Source organism: Sphaerodactylus townsendi, linkage group LG16 (assembly GCF_021028975.2).
Source record: "Sphaerodactylus townsendi isolate TG3544 linkage group LG16, MPM_Stown_v2.3, whole genome shotgun sequence".
In the NCBI taxonomy this organism is placed as follows: Eukaryota; Metazoa; Chordata; class Lepidosauria; order Squamata; family Sphaerodactylidae; genus Sphaerodactylus; species Sphaerodactylus townsendi.
The window spans coordinates 32,962,836-32,984,924 of NC_059440.1; the positions used below are offsets into that span (position 1 = coordinate 32,962,836).

The window sequence follows — 22,089 nt, forward strand, 5'->3', positions numbered from 1 at the left end:
TGTCTTGCGGGTTTGCATTGGATGTGTTTTGCTGTATTGGTTTGTTTTGTAGCTGCGGCGTTCTTTTAACATGCCAAGAAAGGCTTTCTGTTCTGTTCAATGCTGAACTAGGTGGGGTCTAATTCAGCAAGGATCTGCCAGTTTAACACCCAGAGACATTTGGTCTCTTACGGCATTGTTCTTCCTTGAACCAGTGTAGCATTGATGCAATTCAGAACCACTGAAGTCTACTTATTGTGTTAACAGCACACTCAGGCTAATTCTTCCTGTAAGAACTTATTCAAAGAGACATCTGGTCATGGAGAGGAGGGACACCAGCTCAGCGGCAGACCTTCTGCATGGCGCACAGATGGCCTGAAGATCCATCTTGTCCAATAAAAAGGATCACAGACAGCCGGTCTGGGAAAAACCTTGCCCGGCTGGTGCCAGTCAGAGCAGGCGCTCCGGGGCTAGAGTTGCCAAAAACCTGATTCAGCATCAGTTTCCTGTGCTCAAATGCAGCTTGCAAATCTATCTGCCAAATGCAGCTGGCCTTTGCCCACCTACACATCCCTCGCGCTGCAGCACATTGAGCACCCCAAACCAAAGGCACCCTCGCACTTTGCAACGTACAATGCCTGCCCCTACCTGGTCACCTCGAGACCCTTTTTACTTGTCACAGGTGAGCTGTGACTAGCAGCCCCATTCATACTTTTAAATCACAGGTGTCAAACTCGCGGCCCTCCAGATGTTATGGACTACAGTTCCCATCATCCCCTACCAGCATTATCCTGGCAGGAGATGATGGGAACTGTAGTCCATAAGATCTGGAGGGCCACGAGTTTGACACCTGTGTTTTAAATGCTCACACAAATGAAGACTAGACTGTACTGGAAATGAGCAAGAAGACAAGGCCCGACTTCTTTCGAAACAGTGTGCGTGCCCTATTGTCTTTCCGCGTTGACATGCAACAGACCTTCGAGTCTACTTTGTTGAAGTATCATACGTTTAAAGCCATAGCTTCACACTAGAGGTGCAACCCAGCCAGAATTAAACATTTTTAAAAGTCCTACTGATTTGAAAATCTGCATACAAACTCACTCCCGCTGAAATCAGTGGCTCTAAAAATGCCTACGGCAAATTCAAGACAGTCAGAAAGGTTTATAACTCCATCTCCAAAACATCTCTTTTTTCCCGTTAGGCCAAGAAAGAACTGATAGCCACCCCTCCAAACATAAGCATCAATCAATATTTTTTGCACAACAGTCGAAAGCTTTTTATTATCTGCAATTTACAAAAATAAAAAAAAATCTTTCCAGTGTTTGACTTTTAAAAAGGCACATAAAAAAACACACTTAAATGTTGATTCCTTTGCATGGGTTTTGGCACATGGCTTTTGTTTAAAAGCATCAGTAGAATTAAAACACAGATGGACGGACACAGGAAATCAGGAATGCATTTGCATCCTTTTGCGAGATCCCTGAGAAGCTAGGAGGTATTTATTTAAGGCACATTTTGTACATTAGAGCAGCTTTTGCCCAAATTCTGTTTTCAATGCTCCGGCTGTAGCAGCTGCTTTACCTATGCAAATGGCCACTTATAACCCAACAAGTGATGGCCGTACCTGAATGAAGCTGCCCCTGGTTCATTTCCTTTGGGTTGTTTTTTCAAACTTTCTACCTGCAGGGAACCCACTTCCAGTAAGACATGTCCTCTATCACTAACGTTCTCACTGAGGAACCCACAATAAGCTTTGGAGAACCATGTGGGTTTCCCAGAGAACTGTGGAAAGCCTCAACTTCTCGGAAGCCTTTTGCACAACAAGAAAGCACAACGGAATAACAGAACTAGAGAACAGAATGATAACGGAACAGAATGACAACATCAGAATGGAATAGAATTATAACAGAATGATAGAATTATAGACGAGTGGTGCCAAGGCTAGTCTCAGCCCTAAGTATTAGCACCACCTAGTGGTAAGATCTAGTCTCTCTCTTTCTTACTCGCAAAAGACCCAATGTGAGAAACTGACTTTGACCCTACTAAAGGGCAGGTACCACCCTGATCCAGTAGACTGAAACAAGTAGGCTCAGGGCAAGGTTAAGTCTGCACCAGCTCATTTTGCTCCTTTTCTCAGTTGCAAGTCTCACTGAACTCAGAAGGATTCTCTCCATAGAAGAGACCCCAAGGGCCATCAAGTCCAACCCCCTGCAATGCAGGAACACACAATCTCAGCACTCGTGACATATGTTCACCCAACCTCCGTTTAAAAACCTTCCAAAGAAGGAGACTCCACCACCCTCCGAGGCAATGAATTCCACTGTCGAACAGCCCTGACGGTCAGGAAGTTTTTCCTAATGTTTAGGTGGAATCTCTTTTCCTGCATCTTGAATCCATTACTCCATGTCCTAGACTCCAAAGTACATGTACCAAGAGAGGGCACTGCAAGAATGTAGGACGGCTATTGTTTTAACACGAGAACAAGCACGGGGTAGTGGATAAGAATGGTAGACTCCAATCTGGAGAACTGGGTTTGATTCCCCGCTCTTGCACACAAAGCCTGCTGTGCTTTGACAGCACGCACACACACACACACACACACATATACACATTGAGGAATACCCTTCTTGGGGAAGGAGTAATGTCAAGAGGGACTTTAGAAGTCCCAAGGCAGAGATAATCAGCAGAAGCCAGTAAGTTCTACAAATCAGTGCACCAATTTGAATTTTTGCATAATTTTTAGCTTTGGAGTTTTCTCCCCGCCCCAGTCCATGCAACCCCAGTCCAAGACCAAGGGCTAAATTCTCTACAAATTCTACAACCTTTCCTCACTGAACCCTGAAGCTGAGTCCAATCTCCTGAAAAGGTTCTGGGCTACTCCTGCGAGGTAGGTCTTATATAAATATTCCCCTTCTCTATAGAAGAGAGAAACAACAGAGGCCTGCGATGGTTAAGTCATCTGACCATGGCAGAAGGAGGCATTAGAAAAATGCCTCTCATATTCACATCCATTGTCTGTTGGAACTCACTGCCACAAGATATGACCCTGGAGGACCACTGATGATGACTTCAACAGACAAATCAGACAAACTTGCAGGAAAGCATAGGTCTAGCAATGGTTGCTAAGTGGAACCTCCATGTGCAAAGATAGTAGAATTCAGAATTATAAAGGCTGAGGAGAATCCGACTAGAGAGAAAGGCGTTGTCACCTTGTGGATGTTCCAGATTGGAGGGTGGGGTGTGTGGAGTGGAAGATCTGGTGGATCCTCCAAGAAGCAGAACACTTAAAAAGACAGAGTTTGGTCTGATCCACTAAAAGAATCCCCATGCTTCTGTCACAAATAGGCAGCAGATTTCTGACTCTCCCCCAAAACAGATTCTCTCCCCAGGACTGTATAAAAGCAGCTGTTCTAACCATAAGAGATCCCGAATGACCGAGGAGGAGGAGGAAGAGATTTCTGTGGATCATCCGAATAAAGCTTCATAGTCCACGTACCACGCTATGTGGCCGGAACTGGGGTTGACTCCAGAAATGGGCCATTTCTGGGGCTGGTGTCCCACCCTGCTGACCAGGGTCACGATATCGTGTTTTCTCTTCCCCATTACCAGCACGGACACTTGCTTGGCCTTGTTGATGAGGGGCAAGCTGAAGGTCATGCGCTGGTGAGGTTTGGCAGGGCTCTCTGCGAACACCACGTCTGGGCTCCCTTCGAGGCCCACGAGGGAGTTTGGGAAGAGCGAGGCCGTGTGCCCGTCCATGCCCACCCCGAGGAGAACCAGGTCAAAACTGCCATTTGCCACCAGGGCTGCAATCTCATTGGCGTACAGTTCTGGCCCTTTGTCATCCTCCACGCAGAGCCTCCGGTTGAGGTGGACCGGCATGGGGTGGATGTTGTAGTAGGGGACCCGGACCTGCTGGATAAGGTGGTCATGCAGGTTCCTGAAATTGGATTCCGGGTCAGTCAGGGGGACGCAACGCTCGTCCACCAGCCACAAGTGCGTGTGCTTCCAGGGGAAACCGTAGTGATGCGCAGCCAGCTGTCTGAACAGAGCTAGAGGGCTCGATCCGCCAGAAAGCGCCAAGTGGAACTGGCCGGACTTCTCCACAGCACCGGCGGCGGCTGCTTCCACATCAGACGCCAGGCGGCCGATCAGTCCTTCTGCCCAATCAGTCACCAGCTGGTTTTGCCGGAATCTGGACTGGAGGGTCTTGTACTGGCCCGGTGCTTGCTCATCCTTTGCGTGCATCACCTCCAGCGCCTCTTTCGCCACAAAGGACACCTCTCTGCCTGCCATCTCAAAATCCAAGAGGTGTTTGTTTTGTGAGCCCCCTGGGTACAAACGAGGGGCTTCTCCAGCTAAACTGTCCAGCAACGGGCTCCAAAATTCCCAGGAAGCCAGCAGATTCTCCGTGGTGATGAAGGAGTCCTTTTTGCCGTGGTAGATCCTAGAGATGAGGATCGCGTAAGGCTCTCTTTCCTTGACGGGGACATACGTATAATAATCAGAGATGGGCTGTCCAAAGAGACGCAGCCACGGGCGATCTGAGACTTCCTTCCAGCTGCCTCCTGGCATGACAGGCTTAAAGAGGTTGCGGCTCACCAGGACAGCGGGAGAATTCAGCTCCCCGTGGCCGATGTAGAAAACGATCTGCTTGCGTTTGCACTGGCTGCTCTCGCTGTCCCATGCGGTTTCGTTCTGGGTACAAAAAGCCTGGTTCTTGAACAGGACACGGGCGTAGCCGACTCGTTCGTCCAGGACTTTTCCCGAGGTGAGGATGAAGGGGACCCCTTCCCAGCGCAGGCTGTCCAGATGAATCAGCACCCCTGGAAACCACAAGAAACGGACAAGGGAAATGCGACTCAATGGACAAATAGTTAAAAGGAGTCTTCCCGGCTCCTAACTGTTGAAAGAGAGGGACGGAGTCATGGAATAGCCCCATGGTGGCGAACCTTTGGCACTCCAGATGTTATGGATTACAATTCCCATCAGCCCCTGCCAGCATGGCCAATTGTAGGGGCTGAAGGAAATTGTAGTCCATAACATCTGGAGTGCCACAGGTTCGCCACCACTGGGCCTGATCTTATCCGATCTCAAAACCTAAACAGGATCAGTACTTGGGTAGGGCACACTAAGGAAGGTTCTACAGGGGCAGGCAACTGGGTGGCTCAGGTTAACATAATGGTGTCAGAACTTGGAAGCTAAGCAGGGTTGACCCTGGTCTTGGATGGGAGTACTTGGATGGGAGACCGGCAAGGAAGTCCAAGTTTAGGTAGAGTCTTGTGTTAAAAGTGCTGAAACCTAGTAGGATGAATACAGGGAATTGTTTGAGAAGTCAGTGACAGAGCATTTGAAAAGGGAAGGGTGGCATGGGAAGGGGAGGGGGTGTGGGGTGGCATGCAAGGGAGGGGGCCCAGCATCTGGACATGGCCCACCCACCCTAGCGTAGGAAGGGGAAGGGGAGGGGAGGGTGGCATGCAAGGGAAGGGGAGTGAGTGAGGGGTGGCATGCAAGGGAGGGGAGGGAGAGGGAGGCATAGGAGCAGCAGTGGCATAGGAGGTTATGAGCTTGTGTATCTAATCTGGAGGAACCGGGTTTGATTCCAAGCTCTGCCACCTGAGCTGTGGAGGCTTATCTGGGGAATTCAGATTAGCCTGTGCACTCCCACACACACCAGCTGGGTGACCTTGGGCTAGTCACAGCTTCTCGGAGCTCTCTCAGCCCCACCTACCTCACAGGGTGTTTGTTGTGAGGAGGGAAGGGCAAGGAGATTGTAAGCCCCTTTGAGTCTCCTGCAGGAGAGAAAGGGGGGATATAAATCCAAACTCTTCTTCTTCTTCATAGGAAGATAATGGCAAACTACCTCTGTTTGTCTGTCCTGACCTAAGCAGGATCAAACCTGATTCCTACTTAGATGGGAGACCACCAAGGAATTCCAGGGTCACTACGCAAAAGCAGAAAATGGAACTCCACTTCTGAACCTCTCTTGCCTTGAAACCCCATAGACTTGCCGTAAGCTGGCCTCAACCAGTTACCAGGGTGGGAGGATTGGGGCCACAATGCCCCACCCGCTTTCAAACTCAAGCCTTACCAGCAAAAGTGGGTGTTCGGCTAAAATAGTCTGGTCCTTTCTGTAGCTCCTCCCTCACATGGTTGTTGTATTCCTCGTACTGGCCAATCACAACCTTGCTTTTCTCCAAGTCTTGCAGCGACCGGAAAGTCCGCAGCTTGCTCTGCAAAACATCTTGGGAGCTGCTGACATTTGCCGGAAGCTCCATGGTGAGAAACATCAAGGCCTCGGTGAGGTGGTTTTGGTGGATGTCACGAATGACCCCATATTCTTCGTAAAAGCCGGTACGATCTGAGCACAGAAGGGGGAAAATAAACACAAGAGGCCGAATGAGCAAACTGTGGAGACATCCTACAAATTAGCCAAATAAAATAAGCTATTCCATGTAAGGGCCTCACCTGGATGCTCCAGGCTACCTCGACCTCATCGGATCTTAGAAGCTAAGCTGAGTTGACCCTCATTAGTACTTGCATGGAAAACCACCCAGGAAGTCCAGGAAAGTGTTCCCAAACACTGGAACTCGATTCAGCCACCATTCTGGCTTCTGAGATTTCACCCCGTCTCACATGACCACCAGGACTAGGAACCTGACTGCATTTTTTAAAACCAAAATGGATCGTTTAGGGCACAGATGTCAAACTCGCGGCCCTCCAGATGTTATAGACTACAGTTCCCATCATCCCCTGCCAGCATGATGCTGGCAGGGGATGATGGAAACTGTAGTCCATAACATCTGGAGGGCCGTGAATTTGACACCTATGGTTTAGGGAGTGCAATTCTTCACCCGTCACTTCGTTCTGCCATTTCCCCCTGCTTCTGCACAGACTCACACAGCGGTGTAAGCCATTCTGGGCTCCTTGGTGGAAAAGCAAGGTATAAATAATTGAAGTGAAAAAGATGCTGGAAAAGGGCTTCAAGTGATTTTCCCCTCAGGAAACCTCTTGCTGCAGTACCCTTGAGAAGGGGCTGACTTCAGACTCCCCTGCCTTTTTAATTTCTTACTGGCGATTAAAGAGATGGGAGGGAAACGGGGAGAAGGACCAAGCTGACATTTCTCCTTGATGCTGCCCCGTCAGTAAACTCTGCAGAGGGCACCACTGTTCCCCTTTGAAATGAGGAAATCCACCTCCTCCTAACCCACCGCGCATTCATTAATGTAATCAATGCTGCACTTTCTCTGGCAGGGGAGAGAACCATGCTGACATGGGCGGGGGGGGGGGGCGGGAGGGAGGAGATGGGGGGTGAGCAAATGAAAAATTGCAGAGAGGGAGAGCGCAGGACACCCGAGGAAGAGGTACTGTGGCTTTGCCAAGTCAAAACATCAGTCACAGCTTTTAATAAAGCAATTGCTCATTGGCACCGCACACAGAGACGCATTCCTGAGCCCGTAGAGCGTAAGGGCGCACTCCACGGATGCGGATGGCAGGTGCAGCCTCAACCGGCCGGACCCGCAGAACAGGCGCTGCAGCACTGCAGTGAATTGGAGCACAGCTGTGTCCTTGACGGGACAGCAATGGCAGGCCTGCTTACGCCGGCCGGCAGGAAAACGGGATCGCAGGCCAATGCGCAAAGCACGAGCCTGCAACAACGCCGCCCCCCCTCCATGAACTAGCTGTCTCTCTCTCCTCTCCCCTTTCCCCACCACAAATAGAGTCACACAAGGAAGTAAATGGGCAAAGGTCATTCTCCCACCGTTAATTAACTTGTGGAATCTCCCACTGCAAGAGGGGAAGCGGCCACCAGCTTTGATGTTTTTCATTTTTAAAAAGGCATGTTTTGGAAGACCATGATAGTTGGAGGAAACCTCCATCTGCAAAGGCAATGTACCTTGGAAGGCCAAAAGAAGAGACGGGAGGGCTGGTGTTTACATGCCCTGGTTCTGGGTTTTTTAGGCACATCCAGCTCCTCAAAATTGGAAATAGGGTGTTGGACTAGAAGGACTTTTGGTCTGGTCCAGTGGGACAAATCCTTGTGTTGCTATAAGCTGAAGAAGGGAGTTTTCCCCAAGCTGGAATGTGTCATCCAAGTCAAAAAATCAGAAAGCAAGGCGTGAACCATCAACAGACGCATCCACAACTGAAGTTAGCAATAGTTTTTTCTTGCATCCTCCAGGAAAATTTTAGAAATTATTCTACTTAATCAATAATCATACCTACGGGACCGTCTCACCCCATATGTCCCGGGTCGTACCCTCCGCTCCGCGGAGGCGAACTTGCTGGTGGTCCCCTGCCCCTCTATGATGTGGCTGGCCTCCACACGGGCCAGGGCGTTTACTGCCCTGGCCCCTGCCTGGTGGAACGCTCTTCCTCCAGCAGTTAGGGCCCCCTCACCGGCGGACCTTGGGGGGGGAGTCTCCCGCCTGCGAGGGCCTGTAAAACTGAGCTGTTCCACCGGGCTTTTAGGGGGACCGGCCGCTGATTCCGCCCCCTTCTTATTGCCCTATTTACTGGCTGTGCACCTGACCATCTGCCAGCCCCCTCCCAGAATTCGTCCACTTCCAGGTCTTGATCGCCAGGGTGTGATGCCAGACGCCCCTTATTATTAATTATTAACTATTTATTGTGGATTGCTGCTGCTATAGTTTTAGGATTTGTAATTTAACTGGGGTTATTCGATTTGTTTTATTATGGTAGTTCTTGTTTTGTTGTACACCGCCCTGAGCCCTTCGGGGGTAGGGCGGTTTATCAAATCGAATAAATAATAATAATAATAATAAATGGTGGAACCGTAGAATAAACTTCTGCACCGTCAAAGAACTGAACAGCAAAATTATTTTCTCCCTACCAAAGGCACCCTTAACGGTCGACGGCAACTCACTTGCACAACCTCTACGCTCCATCTTTAGGAAGATAATGGTTGCCTACTTTGCAGGGATGTTGGAAGGTCGAACAGTTCAAAGACTGCAAGAAAGCTTGCAGATTAGAAACACCCAATGTCGAAAACACACACACAAGATCCCAGTTCTATCACAACCACCATCATGCTTAGACTCTCTCAAGGAAACTATTCCAGGGTAATGAATGCCACTGTGATACTGAAAACAAAGTCCCATCCTAAAGACTCACACCCATAACAGACAGGTGAGTGGGTTCCTTCTTGTACAGACCAGCATGTCACACAAAAATCACCTACTTTTTACATCTACTGTCTCCTTCAAGACAATTTCCACCCTCTCAATGTGATGCCTATTCCAGATCGGATCCAAATACTGTCGATTCTGGTCTCGGAAGGGTAAGATGTGGGTCACAGCCTGCAGGGAAAGAGCAAAAAAGGAAAAGAAAAGATCCAAATGATTGAAAAAAACATGGAGATGGAATTTCTGCCGGAATGGTGGCTCAGGAACAAAAGGCCACGTTTCCGGTTCTAAAGGATCTTGTGAAGCCGAAGAAAACCCTTGTGAGAGACCATGGACAGTCCCATCCAATCGAAGCAATCAATACTACCTGGACCAATCGGCAGGGTGAATATTTAAATGCTCGAGCACACAGCTGAGCAGAAAACAAGAATACCTGGGCCATTATTTGGAAGAGGAAAATCTGCATAAAAACAGAATGTGTGCATGTATTTGGTTTTAACAAAACATAGTGCTAGAACGTGACGGCAAGAAAAGTTCCCCATCCCCACCCGAATCTGCAGCTGGTCACTGTGTTACAGAATCATAGGCCCCTTCCGCACACGCAAAATAATGCATTTTCAAACCACTTTCACAACTGTTTGCAAGTGGATTTTGCTATTCCGCACAGCTTCAAAGAGCACTGAAAGCAGTTTGAAAGTGCATTATTCTGCATGTGCGGAATGAGCCATAGAGCTGGAAGAGACCTCAAGGCCATCAAGTCCAACCCCCAGCAATGCAAGAACACATAATCAAAGCACTCCTGCCAGATGGCCATCCAGCCTCTGTTACGACAAGTCCAGCCCCCACTGCCGGTGTATGCGCTCCCTGTGAGAATGCCTGCCACAAGAGTGAGCATTGCACCCACATTGGAGAGGTGGCAGAAATGGGTCCAAGGGGCAGCCAGTCCTGTGAAGCCCTCTGGACCATGTGATGCTGTCACGGTACCCCAGGCCAATCTGTCTGCAGGAGGATTCAAGCTCGCGAGCCAGCGGTCTCCAAAGTCAATCCACAGCAAAACTCCAGGAGACAAGGGAAAAAAGAGGCCTCAGCGAATAAGCAGACAGCTGAATGTTTTGCACTAAAAAGCGCTCAGTTGCAATCTGCATGCAATGCACGCTCTTGCGTCCCCCTTGGGCTCACAAGAGGCTGAGCCAGGTGCTCAGAAGGGGGGCGAGCTATGGTAGAATGAAAGGAATGCTGGAGTCAGCAAAGCCATCTAGCTTACCGGTAGGTTATGGGGAGGGGATAGCGTCTCTGATTAGCAAGCAATGGCCAAAAGCATGGTGTGTGCAGAGACCACTGGACACTAGTGCTGTCCAGAACAAACACCACAAAGAATATGAACAGAGAAGTGTAAAAACAAATAAAGTGAGATCATTTTAGCCCACCTGTCTCTGAAAGGGGATTCCAGGTGGGTTATAATGACAGTAAACATATGCAATCAACATCCATTAAAATGAACATATGGAAGGCAGCACGGTGTAGTCTGATCTCGTCAGATCTCGGAAGCTGAGCAGGGTTGGAACTTAGTGGGGAGACCACCAAAGAAGACTTAGCAGAGAAAAGCAATGACAAATCACCTCCACTTCTCCCTTGCCTGGATAGGACCTTGCTCTGGTCACTGTAAGTAGGTTGAAACTTGATGGGATTTTGTATGTAACTAACCTATGCCATTAAAACACACCTAGCAGCATGGAAAGTACATAGAAAATGTTGACAGAGAGAAATTTTTCTCTCTTTCTCACAATACTAGAACCAGGGGGCATTCATTGAAAATGCTGGGGGGAAGAATTAGGACTAATAAAAGGAAACACTTCTTCACGCAACGTGTGATTGGTGTTTGGAATATGCTGCCACAGGAGGTGGTGATGGCCACTAACCTGGATAGCTTTAAAAGGGGCTTGGACAGATTTATGGAGGAGAAGTCGATCTATGGCTACCAATCTTGATCCTCCTTGATCTGAGATTGCAAAGGCCTTAGCAGACCAGGTGATCGGGAGCAGCAGCAGCAGAAGGCCCTTGCTTTCACATCCTGCACGTGAGCTCCCAAAGGCATCTGGTGGGCCACTGTGAGTAGCAGAGAGCTGGACTAGATGGACTCTGGTCTGATCCAGAAGGTTTGTTCTTATGTTCTTATGTACTCCAAATAATTCCACCGTGGACAACTTGTGGGATCTCAAGAAAGCAAAAGCCTTCCTGAAGTTGATGCATCCCCATTAGAAAGACAAACCCCCTGGGTAGCCCCTCGATCTACCAGTAGCTGTCCCAAATACCATACAGGAAGGACAGAACAAAAGGTGTGAAGTCGTAGCACGGCTCAATACTATGACAGATTAGAAAAGCTAAGGAATCCATGTTTTCCACGCATGAAGCTAACAGGCTTGCCAGAACCAAGGACTGGCACGGTCAAGCAGATGCCAAGGCCAAAGGCTAAACAGAGGGTCTGGAACTGACCAGAGCTAGGAGATCTTTGCTCTCTCACAAGGAACGGGAACTGCTACACACACACAGCGCCTCCCAGAAGCAGTTTCCCAGTTCCTACTGGGAGGATTGTTGGAGGATTCAGACACAGACTTGCTGACTCGGATGGACATTAAGGGTAATGTGGTGTTCCATGCACCGCATGCTTAGCGGGGAGTCACCGGAAGGCATTTTGCTCGCAAATCTGCAGTTATCCTGTCAAGGTTGTAGCCACTGCTCACACTGGCCCTCCACTGGGTAGAACCAGGTCCTCCCCCAACCTGCCGAGAGGGAAGAGCAGCAGTTAAGCCAGTCATGAAGACAAGGCACACCACACACGGCTAGAGTCACTGTTTTCTTCTCCTCACAATCCACAGCTGGAAGCTGGCGCTGACAGTGAGGAGACTCCGGTTTGTCTCAAGATGATACCTCACGTCCACTGTGCTAACTGTAATTCACTACCCACTATTTGGTCATTGACCGTAAATAAAGTCTTCTTCTTCTTCTTCACCACCCACATCCAGGGAAAAAATATCCTGCCCTGAAAGCGTGGTACATTTTGTTCCCCCTCCCACCTTCCTTTGCAAGAATGGCTGAGCCAGAGGCTGGGAGGGGAAATGCACCACATTCTTATCAAATTAAAAGCCTCGCCTAGAAAGCCGGGACTTGGCAGCCTCCTTGTGAACAGACAGCAGCGAGGCCGATGGAGAGGAGAGGAATGGAGCGATGATGACTCAGCAAAACGGAAAGCCTGACCTTGGCTGGAAGATCACGCAGATACAGATTTTATCCTGACTCCACACACACACGTACAAAGACTCTCGTAGACGTAAAATTTTAAAAATCGAACGTTTTTTCTCCAGTGATGAACCACTCATTAAAAAAAACTTGCTTTGGGGGAAGGAACGGGTTTGCAGGTTTATTTCCTCAGATAAACACGCAGTCACCAAAAAGCAAAGTATGTTGGAGCAGGCCAAACATCCATCTTAGCCCAGCAACCGGCTTCCAACAGAGGTCAGCCAAATACCTTCAGGCAGCCCAAAGAAAGGACACAAAGGCAACAGGTCTCCCTGGTTGCTTGCTCCCTTGCTTGCTCTTAACTTTGTTATTTAAATTTTAAGAAATTGCTGCTGTGGAAATTTGTTTTAATGTGGTTAGTTTTAGTTATGTATTTTATGTGCTGTCATTGGAACAGCTGTATTGTGAGCCGCCTCGAGCCCTTTGGGGGTGAGGCGGCCTATAAATCTAATAAATAATAATAATAGTCATCAGCTCACAGTACCAGGCATTTGGAGATAACTACCACTGAACATGGAGTCTCCATTTAGCTGACAGGGAATGATATTCTATTCTCCACAGTCTATGGCAGTGGTGGCGAACCTATGGCACGCATGCCAGAGGTGGCACTCAGAGCCCTCTCTGTGGGCACGTGTGCACAGAGTTCGTCATCTGGGGGGACGGAAAATTATTGGGTTTTGGAAAGCAAAAGTTTTACTTCCCTCTCCCCCCACACCCCTCCCCATTCCTCTGCCAGCCCCCCAGTGTGATAATAGTGTAATTATTTCAGGGAGATTATTAGCATTAAACCTAAAACCTAAAGCGCGATCCTTTACCTGGAAGTAAGCTCAGTTGCTGGCAATGAGGCTTGCTTCTGAGTAAACCCTCCTAGGGTCATGATTCACCCATTCGAAGTGTTGCACGGTTGCTTCACCAAGCTTACTCCCGAGTAACACATGTCTCGGAGCCAACCGTTTTTTCTAAACTAAAACCTCGGTATTCAGGTTAAATTGCCGTGTTGGCACTTTGCGATAAGTTAGTGGGTTTTGGGTTGCAATTTGGGCACGCGGCCTCCACTGGAACCTCAAAGGTCTATGGGGACTCTTGTGAGGAAATTATTTGTGCTGCCCAATTTATTTCTGTGGTGGTGCACTTCCTCAAGGAAACGCCCCCCTCCTTGGCATCAGAAAGGGACAATGCAGGAACCAGCTGTTCAAAATTGTGACTTATTTAAAATGGCATCCCAGTTTTGGAGCCACTTGGAGTGCAAAGCAGGGGCACAAACAATAAAGACAATAAAAACAAAACATTAAAAGTTATTCATTAAAATCCAGCTTTCAATGTTTTCTCTCTGTACTGTGTTTTATCCCTCTACTCTTTTTATCTAGTCCAATTCACATCCAGGCTCAACAGCATGCTGCAATATTGTTAAGTCAGGAGTTTTGCTCCAGCTCATAAAATGTATAGGGTCCTTTAATCCTCAGGAGATGACAGGCACAGCATCACCTGTTTTACCTGAGGGCAGCCTTGCCAAAAAGGTACAGATGTAGCAAGGCTGACTCTTTAAAGGCCTACAGCCTTAGTTATACTGAACTTGGGTCCTGTAGGAATGGCAAATATTTACACTGTATATATGGCTGGCTGATCTTAAAACAAATATCTGTGCAGGTATTTGCTTGTTTTCCGAACTGCACAGAAGACAAATTGGCAAAGTTACAGCCTCACAAGCCAGGAGGGGGTCTTGAAGTGTGGCAACTGACTGTATCACAGACAACAGAATACTTCCTGGGCCACACTGTCACCTTCATCAGAAAGCTAGAAGGCCAAACAAGAGAGCAAAGTCTCTATACAAGCAAGAATACCCACTTTGTACATGCTCAGGAGTATGCACCATTTGAAGAAGTACAGTCCACTAGCACCTCATTCAGCTGCAAATGTAGAACCCGCCTAAATGTAAACTTGGGTCCAGGCTGCCAGAATCCCCCCGCTCAACCATGCTTTTTATTTTCCAGTCGACAGAGATTTTCTGGAAGTCAAGTTCAACGGCTACAATGGCTACAAGACTGCTCACCTGTTTGCCGAGGTAGTGGTCCACCCGGTACATCTCCTCTTCCCGGAAAACCGTCTTCAGCTCATCCGCCAACTGCTGAGCAGACTTCAGATTGTGGCCAAATGGTTTTTCCAAAACGACACGCAGCCAGGCCCCGGGGCGTGGCCTGCAGCTGCTGTTGATGTGGCGGGCAATCTCCGCATAGGCAAAAGGGGGCACGGAGAGGTAGAAAATCCGGCCTGCTTCTTCCAGGTCTTCCTGACTGAGCATAGTAGCAATGTCTTGGCTCAGGGTGGCATAGTCCTCCGCTGTCTTCAGCTGGCGATACTGAGTCAGCCTGAGAAACTGGTCCTTCAACATGGCGCACCGGTCCGGAGACACATCTGATGGACAGGTCAGTCTCTTCAGCCGATCGAACATCAGTTTCTGGCCTCGCTCGAGCTCTGCTTGGGCACCTCCGTAGAACGTGAAGGTGTGTCCATTGCTCACCTCATCCAGGTAGAGCTGGAAGAAGCCCTGCCACAGGTACTTCTTGGCTAGGTCTCCCGTGGCACCTAGCAGGACCACAGAAATGTGGCCCTGATGCTCTCTGGCTGCAGACGGCAAGACTCCCAAGAAAAATAACGTGCCAAGTGTTGCCATGAGAAACATGGTGGGGGTGGAGAAGGCTGGGGGGGGGGGGGGAATGGAAACAACATTGAAAAAATTCCCACAACATATTCTGGGACATACAGCTATATTTGAGTCTAGTAGCACCTTAGTAACCTGCAAGATCTTCAGGGTCAAAGTTCCCTTTGTCAGATGTAAGTGTCTCTAAGGTGCTAGTGGACTCAAATCTAAGTGTTGTACTGCAGACCAACATGGCTACCACCTGAAACACAGACATGTCTCCAAATCAGTCTTCCCACCATCCATGTGAAGATTTTGCTTAGAGGGAAAGAGTGGGAAGCGAATTTATTTAATTTTAGCAAGCCTTTATTGGCATAGTCTTTATTGGCATAGACAACAGTACAACAATAATAAAAAACGGATTAAAAAGTATATACAATACAGGAAATAAATGTTAGGTCAAAGGAAATCTACTGGCGTTTAGTAATTTCCAGGAGAAAGTCTGCCACTATCATACAGAGAGAAGGATCAGGATTGTCCAACAAGTAGTGTAATCTAATTAAATCGAGGAGATGGGGTAAATGTAAAGGAGTAAGATTTACATACTTGGATCTGATTTCCTTGAATCTGAGACAGTGTAGTAATTGGTGGGCCAGAGATTCAACTGAGCCATCGTTACATGGGCACAATCTTTTTGCCATTTCCTGCTTATTAAATCTGCCATGTAACAAGGCAGAAGGCATAACATTAAACCTGGCGAGCATCATGGCTCTCCTTTGAGCAGGGTTTATTAAGCAGAACAGGTAGTGTGCCAAGTGGCCCCGTTCAAATGGGAGAGAAAAATACAGGGGGGAGCACGTTTTCTTGGCTGCGGTGATTAGGGTAGAGAACTCTCTAAAGCGAATGTATTTATTCAGTGCTATTTCTAAAACTTATCACTAGCTGGGAGACTCCAGCGGAGGCCTATATCTAAAACTATCTAACACTGATCAATAAAACTTAGGCTATAAAAAGCATCACAATTCTGCAGAACACAAGCAAAGACCCTTAAAACCGCAAGCAGGATTGATGAGGTATCCCAGAGGAAGCAAGAGGAAAGACATGGCAGGATGTCTGGGGGCTGCCATCTCACACACGTCCCACTTTCTCCCTTTGTGCATCTTACCTGGATGACTCACCTGAGCAATAGGAAAAGTGATGCAGAGGGGACCTGAGGGGGCTAAAACGTGTCCGGGCTGTTTTGTATTTCTGTTTTCCTCACTGCCTTCCCACCAAGAAAGACTGGGAAGCTGGTCAGGCCTGCTAGCCTTGTTCCTGTTCAACAGTTAGACAAATAAAGATGACGTGTTAAAGATAAGAACCTTTGGACACTTCCTGGTAAAAGAACCGCTCCAATCCTTCCTTTTCCGAAAAGAAAAAAAGGCACACGGTCCTTAGCTAACTCAAACAGAATACTCTGCTCAGGCTCACTGTACATCTGAAGATGTCTTATTATAGAGCAGGGTTGGCCTTGGTGGCAGGGGCTGATGGGAATTGTAGTCCAAGAATGTCTGGAGAGCCGCAGGTTGCAGACCCCTGTTATAGAGGGTCGGATTGCTGGTCCATCTAGCTCAGCACGGCCTCCTCTGATTGGCAGGAGCTCTCAGGCAGAGATGGGGTTTAAGAACATAAGAACATAAGAACAAGCTAGCTGGATCAGACCAGAGTCCATCTAGTCCAGCTCTCTGCTACTCGCAGTGGCCCACCAGGTGCCTTTGGGAGCTCACATGCAGGATGTGAAAGCAAGGGCCTTCTGCGGCTTTTGCTCCCGAGCACCTGGACTGTTAAGGCATTTGCAATCTCAGATCAAAGAGGATCAAGATTGGTAGCCATAAATCGACTTCTCCTCCATAAATCTATCCAAGCCCTTTTTAAAGCTATCCAGGTGAGTGGCCATCACCACCTGCTGTGGCAGCATATTCCAAACACCAATCACACGTTGTGTGAAGAAGTGTTTCCTCCCCCCCCACACACCTGATACCTGAGTAGTCAAGGATCAGGGCCTTTGGCACGTAAAGCACATATTCTATCACTGAACGTTTCCCCACATTAATGTAGAGGTCTCGCCTCCATCCCAAGTATATTGTTCTGAAGGAACAAAAACCACAGGAAACCCTGGGACCAGAGTAGTTCCGTGCTGCTTTGATCAAATGGGGCAACTGTGCCCAGCACAAAGACGGAACAACCAGGAAAGCCGCCCACGACTGAATTTCAGCCTTCCCCATGCAAGGAAGAGCAGCTGCTGGGGAAAACCCAAGTGGCAACCAGACGTTAACCTTGCTAAAAGCTTCCACAAGTTTCTAGTCCTTTACTCGCTAACATGCTCGCAATTACATAAGTCATTTTCAGCTTAGAAGAATTAATGCTTGTGAAATTTCTCTACCTGATCCCCTAGAGGTGATTCTTAGTCTCTGTCAGCAACCACATATATTTTGGCAGGACGAAAGCAAACCACAATTAAAAGTGGTTTTGGGCTCGCAGTTCAACAAGGCAAAGAGCTCTATGAAGCATGCCCTGGAATTCAGCAGCCTGCTGTAGTTTGTTAACGTCTTTGTGAATATAGAGAGTTCAGAGGGAAAGTGTGTGTATGTCGCGGGGGTCAGTTCCTGATTGTCACCAAAGAAGTGCTCTCCTCTCCTCTCCCTGGAGCCATTCCTCCTACACATCTCTACCCACTTTTAGGACAACTCAGAGAACCAGTTTCTCAACCCTTTTGAGTTGCACAACAGTTCTCCAGCCGTGTCCTCTCATAAGTCAAACAAATCTCCAGGGGAGAGGAGGGTTAATGGGTTACACATCTGATTGGCCATGCAAGCAAGAGTCTTTCTACCATATGGATGCTCTCCAAACAGGGTGCAAGAATCCATCAGTGACAATGCAGATGCCCCTGCACAGATGCTGGGAAGCAATAAAAAGCGCAGTGGCGATTATTTAAATGAGTGCGTTTCTTTGTAATCAACATAACAATGGAAACACACAAAAGGAGGCACATACTTGGCATAAGAAAGTACAAAGCGCCTGGCTAGAGCAATCTTTGGAGTGCCAGGTCTAGTTTCTCACAGCAGACCTGGAATGAAAGGCCTACAAGGGCCAAAACGTGGCAGCCTGCCACTGCTATTGCCTCTGAGCAACTGGGTATTCCAAGGTACACTGTCTCCAAACATGGAGGTTCCATTTAACCATCCCGGCCAAAGGCATAGACCTCTCCTCCAAGCATCTGTCTAATCCCCTTCCACAGCTCTTTAAACTTGCAGAATGTCTCAGCCAGAATACTGGAAAAGAAGATGTAAGTTGATTTAACATCTATACTTTTATGTTCAGGGTTGCCCCCTTTTCTGTTCCTCTGTATCCAACACACAGAAAAGTAGCTGGGCGTTTGCAATGAACACCCTCGCTCTATGTGTGTGTGTGTGGAGGTGGGGGAAGGTATGAAATCTCACCCTTCCGGGGTGCAGGGATCCTTAGCCACAGCCCCCTCCCCCGGACAAGAGGGGCTGCACTAAACTCACACTCATCCCAATAGCAACCCAAGCTGCGCGCCCATGTGCCCTTGCAGCGCCTGCTCGTGAGGAGACGCCCCCCCACACGGCCAACAGCCCGCCCCATTTCTCTGGCCAAAGAGAAGGGAGGAGGAGAAGGGGGAGGGCCAAAGGAAAGCGGCAGGGAGGGGGCAGGAAGGCGCTGCCGCCTCCCAGGCCTGGATTGGCACGAGTGCGCCCAGGACGCCTTGCACGGAGCAGCTGGCCTGGCGCGCAGCAAGCGCGCGCGAGCCTTTGCAACCGCCGGGCTCCTGGGGCTCGACACCGGGGTGGGGGCGGCCGACAAGGCGCAGGATCGCCGGCCTGCCCTCCGCCCTCCTTCCCTCTCCAGCGAGGCATCCCCCTGCGGCGCTGCCACAAACCTAGGCGCCTCGGTTTTTTCCATCCACTCACCTGCCTTGGGTCAAAAGCGGATTTGGGGCAAACGTGAACCGGATCCTGCTCCGCTTTCCTGGAAAGGGAAACCCGCCCGGCTGTGGCTCCTCCTCCGGTGGGCCGGCGGCTGGCTGGCTGGGCGGAAAAAAAGTGTACGGTTCACAGTTGCACAAGTGCGTCGCTCGGGAAGCGGCAGAGCGCTAAACGCCAGGGATGAATGGAGACCCCCGGGGCCCCTGCGCAGGCTCAAGGCCGAGGCGCCCGGTTTTTGGAGAGGCGGGCGCGCTCCGGCAGCCCCGCGCCGTAGCAGGAAAGAGGGGCGCCGCTCTCCAGCCGGGGCCTGGAGATCTCCCGGAATTGGAGCGGATCTCGAGCCTACGGAGAAGATCAGTGTCCCCTGGAGGAAATGGCAGACCCAGAACCGGGCCTCTATGACATGAGACCCCCACGGAGGAAGCGCCACTCCCATATCTCCAGGCGTTCCCTAGTCTGCAGCTGGCAACTGTGCATGATAACAATACATAACAATAAGAAAGGAAGACAATACATTGTTATTGTTATTAAATTTTGCTTAATGTCACCGCTGCCAGTTCTTTAGCTGATTGCTGGTCTTTCATTACAATTCGATTAATCAGTCCCTAGGCCTTTTTAATGGAGATGCAAAGCACAAACGTGCAGGCAATCTTCTACCTCCTTGCTCAGCCCTGTTGGCATTTTCTGCAATAAAACATTTTCTAAGTTACGTTTTCACTGTCTTATACAGATGGCTATGTCATTTTTAAATTCTCTTGATAATATATTAACGTATCTGAGGCTAGATTGATAATATATTAACGTATCTGAGGCTAGATAATATATTATTGTATCTGATGCCCCTCTCTGTTGCCCTATAAGTCATCAGCTTATTTGAAAATCTGTCAGTCCCCTCCCGGGGTTTTACTGGACGTCATCTACCTATTTTTATTTATTTATTTACTATGGAAAGGTTTTTACTGCTACTGTTTTATTGTATTGTTTTAATTGGGATTATTTGATTGTTTTAATTGCATTTGGTTGCCTGTAAACCGCCCTGACCCCTTCGGGGGTAGGGCGGTCTAATAAATCGAATAATAAATAATAATAATAATAGATTTTGCATGTTACATTTTCAGGTGAGGCTTTGGCTTAGATTTGGCTTCAGTTAATTATATTTGTTTAGGGTTACAACCTGATTAAAAACATTTAGTTGTTTCAGCAAATGAGAGTTAGCCCATTAATGTGAAATAAATCTGTCTAACTTTGCCTATAATTTAAAAACCTAATTTTAAAGCATTACTTTCTGTTTTTAAATGACTCATTCATTGGCTAGAGCATCAGCATCTTAAAAGAGCATTTCTGTCACTTAGGATGACTCTTTCTATTTGCATTTTTAAATAACCACTTGCACTGAAAATTATTGACTGCACCTTCCAAGATTTCCATGAGCCTGAATGGCCACCTTAGGCTGCGCTCCTCAGAGCTTGGAAGCTAACAGAGTAGGTAGGCTGTGGTCAGTACCTGGATGGGAAACCATTAAGGAAAATGGGGCTGCTATGCAGAGGGAAGGCAATGGTGAACCATCTCTTGCCATCTCTTGCCTGGAATGCCCTGAGGAAGGACTCACAGTCAGTTGCTACTCAACAGCACATTAGTGTGTTGTGGGTTTTCTGTGTTGTATGGCTGTGTTCCAGTAGCATTTTCTCCTGACGTTTTGCCTGCATCTGTGGCTGGCATCAAGATTTCGCCTGCATCTGTGGCTGGCATCAAGATGGCATCAAGATGCCAGCCATAGATGCAAGTGAAACGTCAGGAGGAAATGCTACTGGAACACGGCCATACAACCCAGAAACACACACTAGTGATTCCGGCCGTGAAAGCCTTCGACAGTACAACAGCACATTCTCCATCTCCGAGTTTTTCAAGCAGTGTTGAAAATAGAGTGGAATGGACTAGAACCTCTTTCCCTGATCTGCTGGCTTTTTAATTGCAGGGAGCATTACATTTGGAGGAATCACTTTAAAAAATGGCCCCTTGTAGCAGCACAGTTTGGCGCTGCCCCCCAGTTTGGCACTGACCACCTTGATGACGGCACTCTGCAATAAGGTAGACTGGAGTCCAGTAGCGCCTTACAGAAAAAGATTTTTCGGGGTATTAGTGTTTGAGAATTAAAGCTCCATCAGAGGGCCTGGAGTCCAGAAAGCTTATACCCTGGAAATTGGGTTCATTTCTAAGATGTCACTGAACTAAAATCTCACTTTTGTACTGCAGACCAACATGGCTACTCTCTGAAACTATCCGTAATAAACCAGTGTTCTTCTCTCTTTCTCCCATGGCAAAAGGAGGCCGAGAGGGAGATTTGAGCCTGGCCTTTCTTAGCTCAATCCCGCATAAGTGTCAAATCAGCAGCCCTCCAGATGTTATGGACTACAGTTCCCATCATCCCCTGCCAGCATGCTGGCAGAGGATGATGGGAACTGTAGTCCATAACATCTGGAGGGCCACGAGTTTGACCCCTGTGCTTATAGTATTTCTGGGTTGCCAACTGGCCCGAAATAAACCCACTGGGGTTGCTCCTGTGTTCCGCAAGCCTCTCCATCTGTATTGACACACTTCTGGTTACGATCCTGGCATATTCTAGCCAGCTTGACTCATAAGTAAGCATTTGCTGAGGAAGCTCAGTTTGGACATGCAGAACTACGGTTGCCAGCTCCAGGCTGAGAGAGACCTCAGTGGGCTGCATAGAGCTCACGCTCCAAACCAGCCATTTTCTCCAGCGGAATTCATTTCTGTAGTCCAGTTGCAATTCCAGGTGTTCTCTCCAGGTTCCCCCTGGAGGCTGGCATCCCTCGCTCCAGAGGGAACTGATTCCAGGGACTCCACACCAGGGTGGGGGGCAGAAATCAGTTGTAATACTGGGAGATTCGTCAGGACTGCCTCCATGCTTCTCTCCTGCTCGGCCTGAGATGGTTTTACCTTTTGGAACGGACAAGGACATTCTCCCTGCAATATCAGAAGCACAGAGGCAGCGGTCCTGAGCCATCCCCTGCTCGGCCAGCCT

General features: G+C 48.5%; 1 protein-coding gene across 1 annotated transcript; it reads right to left on the bottom strand.

The window, feature by feature from the left end:
• Window positions 1-1,230: 1,230 nt before the first annotated feature.
• On the bottom strand, window positions 1,231-19,131 carry H6PD (hexose-6-phosphate dehydrogenase/glucose 1-dehydrogenase). Its single transcript, XM_048519576.1, has 6 exons — window positions 19,032-19,131; window positions 16,239-16,374; window positions 14,473-15,119; window positions 9,182-9,299; window positions 6,071-6,340; window positions 1,231-4,805 (listed from the first exon to the last, which is right to left on the bottom strand). The coding sequence occupies exons 3-6, from the start codon at window positions 15,100-15,102 to the stop codon at window positions 3,445-3,447; spliced, it is 2,379 nt and encodes a 792-aa protein (XP_048375533.1). The 5' UTR covers window positions 15,103-15,119; window positions 16,239-16,374; window positions 19,032-19,131; the 3' UTR covers window positions 1,231-3,444.
• Window positions 19,132-22,089: the final 2,958 nt, after the last annotated feature.

What these genes read in the sequence shown, in the direction of transcription:
- H6PD (XM_048519576.1), bottom strand. Translation starts at nt 15,102, where the DNA reads ATGTTTCTCATGGCAACACTTGGCACGTTATTTTTCTTGGGAGTCTTG. An exon ending in GGAGACAGTAGATGTAAAAA is followed by an intron (nt 6,341 to 9,181) that starts GTAGGTGATTTT and finishes TTCTGTGCTCAG; the next exon opens with ATCGTACCGGCTTTTACGAA. An exon ending in CCGAACACCCACTTTTGCTG is followed by an intron (nt 4,806 to 6,070) that starts GTAAGGCTTGAG and finishes TGTGGTTTCCAG; the next exon opens with GGGTGCTGATTCATCTGGAC.